Raw genomic sequence first — 6,552 nt, 5'->3', positions numbered from 1 at the left:
GGCTCGTTTGGCGATCTGGGAAGAAGGAGGTGAGGAAGAAGAAGGTCCAGGCGCCGTACAATCTTCATCCAACGATCCACAACGGTGGAGTGACCCTAATTGAAAAATCAATCGATTGACGTGTAGCCGCATCCTTGGTTGAGCAATTAACTCACTCTCTAATCTGCACCCGATCTATATATGTACTCCTATATATCTTTAGCTATTGTTAACTAATATCATGATGTCCACCATGTATGGCGCCCATGCATGCTACCTCTGCCGGTTGAACCAGACGGCGTCTATCCAGGTTAGCGCACGCCATGCACTTTATCACCTGTGCATACTGTTCAGATCAGATTTCTCAACCTAACTGCACGTATCTTGGATCACATTTTTTTCAGACAGTCGCCTGCATTCCATTGATGGGTGGTGTGCTTGAGCTGGGGACAACAAACACAGTGAGTTTTCGTCCCATGATGAAGCACACGATGTTCTCCTTTTAACATATTTTCATAGTCTACTTGTATAATCTGTGTGTGGTTCTCTCCTCTCGGCACGAGCTAAGACAAACAAACTACCCAAAAAAATGGAAAGTGAACCCGGCCATACTACATAGAGTCTCTTTGTTAAAAAACACAAAGGGTGTGACTAGCTCTCAGTCGACTAAGACTTAAACAAGTCTCAGTCAAGTGACATAACATGGAAGAAAAAAAGAAAAACTAATTTTTTTTACACAGATCTCATTATTAAGATCTCACGAATATATAATCGACTGAGACATAAAAGTCCCAGTTGAGTGACATTTAGTAAGATTGAAATGCAAAATGTGTCAGATATATGTATCTGTATATTTTCTTTGAATACTACATCTTTCCATATATTGCTAGACAACAAAGATAAATACTCATGCATGTGTAGATCTAAAGAGTGCAAATAGTAGATGCACTTGTATTCCCAGATCCAGACATCTGTTTTTTTTTTGTAGCTCACATGCATGCTACAATATCTCTTAATAAAACGTTACATATATGTACAAGAGATCTATATCTATATGTAGATTTATTTTCATAATTCTTTTGAAACATGTAACTATCATTTTGATTTTTCAAAGTTTCAGGCTGAGTAGAGTCTCAAGCTCTAGATGATGCTCTCAAGTTGACATGTCAATTGTGAACAACATGTCAATTCGCAACTGTAGGATTCAGCAATGGCGGTGAAAAAGGGTGCATACACGTCGTCCCTTACAGGGGCAAATCTCATGTGCAACAATTGGGTTGAGTTAAACCCATTAGTATATCGCAGTTGCTATTACACAGGCAACTGGAATTTTCAATTGCATCAGCTGATTTAGGAGAGAGCAACGTGTAGCCCCGAGTCACAAGACGGATGCCGTGGCAAGCGCAAACGAGGTAGCGGCGTCGCATGTGGATGGAGTCGGAGGTTGATGGGTTTGGGTGGGGTTTGCGGGCTCCTTGGTGAAATTGTAGTGCCTTTGGAGGTTTAGAGGGATAGCCGAAGGCGGCATCAGACCACATAGGCGATGTAGAGGGAAGGGAAAGGTAGTATGTCATCGGCCACGAGGAAGGGTGGGGGGCTATGTAGTCTAGTCGGCGGTACGTGGGCTGGGCCGGAGGCAATGGAGGTAGAAGGGATCATGCCGGGGGGGTTAGCCGTTGGATGTGGATCCAACGGTCCAAACATAATCGATTGAAAACTGTTTTTTTATTCGCTCCTGTTGACTAGTTGTCCCTTAGTTTTTGACGGTACCTTGGTGAAATACAACATGTTATTGTTTGTCATCAAAAATTGTCTTTAAGATGAACCAAATGCTCCTATTAATTGCCTAGATTCTCCCCCATGAGGTCATGAAGACTAAAGACCAAATCAGTCCATGAGTTTTTCCAGTTCTCCACCAAACGAAATGCAAGTCATGCATGGCACAAGACAACTCTCTCTAAGGAATTCGGAAAAATGACACTATGCCTTTTCTACGCTTAAAACAAGTTCATGTCTCTCCTCTCTAAAGTCGGACCTTATTGAAAAGTAGCGGACCTTATTGAAAAGTAGTACTTTCTTTCATGGTGTTCACTCCTTTGAATAAGTTAAAATAAAACAAGGTGCTATTGATTTATTTGCTAGGTTTTGGAGGACAAGGGCATGGTAAACTGGATCGGCACATCTTTCTGGGAGCTGAAGTTCCCAACATGCTCGAAGTCGGAGGAGCCGAACTCCATCCCATCAGTAGACGATACTGGGGACGCTGACATCGTGTTCGATGTCCTCAACCATAACACCATGGCCATGATGATACCCGGGGAACTTGAGCTAGGGGAGGTCGAGTGCCTATCCGACGACAACCTTGAGCGAATCACGAAGGAGATCAACGGGTTCTACGGCCTCTACGATGAGCTGGACGTGGGTGCTCTCGAGGAAAACTGGACCATGGGTGGGTATTTTGAGATCATGTCTTCGCCGGAAGTGCCGCCGGCGCCTGCCGCCACCAATGGGATCACTAATGGTGCTGTCACTTTGAGCTCCGTTGAACCCTCTCGCTCATCATGCTTTACGGCTTGGAAGAGATCGTGGGACTCGGCCGAAGACATGGCTACGCTGGTCGCCAGGGAGACACAGAAGTTGCTGAAGAAAGCTTTGGCCGGTGGTGCATGGGAAAATAATGGTGGCAACGACACCGCGAGAGCTCAGGAAAGTACCAACACCAAAAACCATGTCATTTCGGAGAGGAGGCGTCGGGAGAAGCTCAACGAGATGTTTCTGATTCTCAAGTCATTGGTCCCGTCCATTCACAAGGTAACACGTACACGCACACCACCAAAAAGTAAAAGAAAAGAAAAAAAGTACTAGATGGATGTGTTTCATACTCTTTTCTCTTTTTTTTCTGATTGTGATTGCAGGTGGACAAGGCATCCATCCTAGCTGAGACGATAACCTATCTCAGAGAGCTGGAACAGAAGGTGGAGGAGCTAGGATCCAACAGGGCGGCCAGAACAACAGCTGTCAGAAAACGCCATGAAGTCGGCGGGAAGAAGGTGTTAGCTCGTTCTAAGAGAAAGGCATCAGAGCTCGGCGGGGACGACACGGAGAGGGTGCTCCCCAAGGACGATGGCCTGAGCAGTGTCATCAACGTCACCGTGACTGACAACGAGGTGCTCCTGGAGGTGCAATGCCGGTGGAAGGAGCTGCTGATGACACAAGTGTTCGACGCCATCAAGAGCCTCCGCCTGGACGTGCTCTCCGTGCGCGCGTCGACGCCCGACGACCTCCTCGCTCTCAAGATACGAGCTCAGGTCTGGGAATAAGCTTGTTCTGGCAATAGAGATGCACCATTAATGGGAGGCCAATATTGATTTACTGACGAGCTTTGGTGAACTGTTGCAGTTTGCCGGTCCCGGCGTCGTGGAAACTGGGATGATTAGCGAAGCACTTCAGAGAGCTATTCGCAGGCCATGAAAGGATGTTGTTGAAAGCGTGACACTGGTACCGTAGATTCGTAAATTTGGTGGCTATCGGCAACCCTTCATGAAGTTGATAGGAGTAGCGACAGATGTTGCTAAGATGGTGATTTCAGACTTACTGATCTATTATTTTATAAAAAAATTTATGAATAATTAATAAAATAGATGCATGCATTGCCTAGATGCAGAGGCCGGGGGTTTTCCTTCTTTTCTAAAAATAAAATCAAATCAAATGCAGCAGGTCTGAACTAACAACTCAGGTGGCAAATGCTATCTCGTGCACAGCTCACAAACAACAATTAACATGGATTAAACACATGGAACCATGAACATGTATTGCCGAGGTGATGCAAAGGTAAATACACACTTACGGGCCGAGGAGGCAGGCGAACGTGGGGCGTGATGGCCCAAATACACTCGTGATCACCCCCTCTGTCCCGGTGCCGAGCAGATCAGCACACAAGCAGTAAATCACGTGATGAAACTTCGCCATGGTCAACTGTACTTAATAATTTGCTGAAGCATGCTCTGTCTTTGTGTACCCACACACACCCTTCATATATACGCGCGCCCGTGGCGCGCCGCTTGAGCGAAAGCAAGACGGTGCTAAGTAGGACGTGCCCCTTCTATTATCCTATTTAAAGTAGTGTGTTTTGTATATATGCAATGTTGCTATGAAAAAACTGACATTTATAATAGAAGAAACCAGCGGAAATGCAACACATCTGGATCTCTATATATTTATTGATGTATCATGTGAAAGAAACTGAAATTCCATGTCAAGTTAATAGCATCAGGAGCATATATCTTGCTGTTTGGCAAAATAAGATATATCAATATAAATTGTGCATGTGACCGCCCCGGTAGCAGCGAGCCCTTGATGCCTCCCTCCAACCATGTGGCCGACAACGAGAGGAGCACGCTCGCCTTGTCCGCTATGCACTACATCACCCGGTGCACGTCGCCGATGAGTCGCCACATCCTTGCCCGCCTATACATACAAGACAGCAACAAGAAACATCAATCAAACACATGCGGCAGCAGTGTTCTTGGGGATATCAATCGAGCACACTATAATGAAAACACGTACATTTGGATGAGCTCCGCGAGCTGCGGGCTCATCGTGGACGGCGACGACCCTCTGGGACAGGGCGTTGACAGAGGTGAGGGAGATGTTGAGCTTGATCCGGTGGTCACTGATGGCAGCTTTGGTCCTCTTGATGGCGAACGACTCCGCACCATTGGCGCCCTGGATCCTCAGGCGTGCACACTTCTCGTACGACAGCCGGACACGTTTCTGCCTACAAATGCATTCCACTTCATAATTTTGGCTTGACTGGTTCTAAACTTCTAATGATTATACAAATTTTTGGAGAAGCGAGTGGTACCCTGACTTTTAGGCTCTCCTTGTGGCTCTGGAAGAGCAGGAAAGGCGAATGGCTCCGACAAAGCTTCACAGACGCCAACTTGCACGTCGCCTTGGTTCCTCTCGGAGCAGTTGGTTGGACTGTATGTACAGGATAGCAATGATCAATGCTACAGTCTACCTTGTACTTATATTCCATGAATCTGTTTTCTCAAATCAGTTATCAAAAGAATTAATCCTTAATTTTAGGCCACCTCATTTTGTTTCAGAGCTTCCATACGAAAGGGACAACAATTAGGAACAAAAGGAAATACTTGTAAAAAATAGAAAACCTGCTTCATGTTCTTCTTTGCTGCAAGGACTTTCTTCAGCAAACATCAATCCATCAAGGGTTCCATTCCCAATTCAAGTTTTTTGCTTCTGAAAACAGTTGTCATTCCTACATGCATTAATATTTTGTTAGTTTAATCTAAGATTAAATTTTGGCACAAAATACAATGACCTCAAGCGTGATATATATGCATAGATTAAACCCGATCCATCCATGGAAACACCCACTTCTTCGTTACAGGGGGTATATATGAATCTGTAAAACGTTCAGCTGCTTGGACTTCCAAAAATCAGCTACCAACAATGGTAGAAGGTTCAGTAAAAAGAGTTCATCTAGAGGATGCAAAAATAAATAAAAAATCAGAAAAACATCTAGAGGATGTAAAGCATCAGGATGCAACTAAGGCGGTAAGGTGCGCTACTGATTAGGCTACCATACTTGTTACTTATTGGCGCTGTGGGTATGGCATGTGCATAGCAGTATTACTAAACTTATTTTAGCAAGAAGACAGGCAGTACAGATGAGTGGCAGGTCCATGTTGCTGGTTAAAAATCACATTCAAAAACCAAAGCAAGTTTAGGGGTTTGATATATATTAATAGTCTTGTATTAACAGAGAAGCAGCAGTCTTAAAGGGATCAGAAGTAAATGAATGAATGATCCCTCATGCTTTATCAAACTTGTAATTCTTCTTTGTTATCTTGATTCAAAATGTTTCATGATGTCACTTAATTTATACTACAGATTTTTTTCTAACATGGGAATTTGCTAAGAATAGAGATTGATCCTGAAACAAATCGATAGTTAACTTAACTGAAGCTAGGTACTATTTCCTGAACCAAACATCAAATAAAAAGTACTCCCTCCGTCCCAAAATAAGTGACTCAACTTTGTACTAGAGTACAAAGTTGAGTCACTTATTTTGGGACGGAGGGAGTAGTAGATTGCCAAGTACAGATTTTGCCAAGTATGACAGGCAAACAAGTTGCTAATTGCAAGTGCTAGCCAATTTATCTACCACCATTTCTACCTAACGAGTTATGCAAGGGTGGTTAGCTTGTACCTGTCAGCCCCTAACATGGATTCTAGTTACTGGAATCATTTGTGGCAATAATGCAAATTCTAATAGATGAGCGCTGCAATGTCAAGTGTAGAACAACATATTCAGAAGCACGACACTCACCACACTTTGCCCTGATTCTTGAGTGAATGCAAGAGCCATGAGCAATGTGGCAGACTGTTAATCCAAAGGACAACAAAAAAAATCTCAAGAACTAAAGGAAGTTGGTGTGACTCATATTTAGCTTTACTTGAAGATAACAAATCTGCTTATGACCAGACTATAAAATACCAGCAAGCCCATCTAGCCCAGCGCCAGCGAGGTTTGAATTCCGAGTTGTC

At 44.0% G+C, this 6,552-nt stretch overlaps 1 protein-coding gene across 1 annotated transcript; it reads left to right on the top strand.

The window, feature by feature from the left end:
- Positions 1-15: 15 nt before the first annotated feature.
- LOC125528217 (anthocyanin regulatory R-S protein-like) lies at positions 16-3,638 on the top strand. The gene is made up of 5 exons (XM_048692717.1): positions 16-289; positions 384-440; positions 2,122-2,790; positions 2,895-3,287; positions 3,379-3,638. Exons 1-5 carry the CDS (start codon positions 221-223, stop codon positions 3,448-3,450), a joined length of 1,260 nt encoding a protein of 419 aa, XP_048548674.1. The 5' UTR covers positions 16-220; the 3' UTR covers positions 3,451-3,638.
- Positions 3,639-6,552: the final 2,914 nt, after the last annotated feature.

Source organism: Triticum urartu, unplaced genomic scaffold (assembly GCF_003073215.2).
Source record: "Triticum urartu cultivar G1812 unplaced genomic scaffold, Tu2.1 TuUngrouped_contig_4718, whole genome shotgun sequence".
Classification (NCBI taxonomy): Eukaryota; Viridiplantae; Streptophyta; class Magnoliopsida; order Poales; family Poaceae; genus Triticum; species Triticum urartu.
Note: the sequence above shows the minus strand (reverse complement) of the source record. Positions and strands in the feature narration are given on the sequence as shown.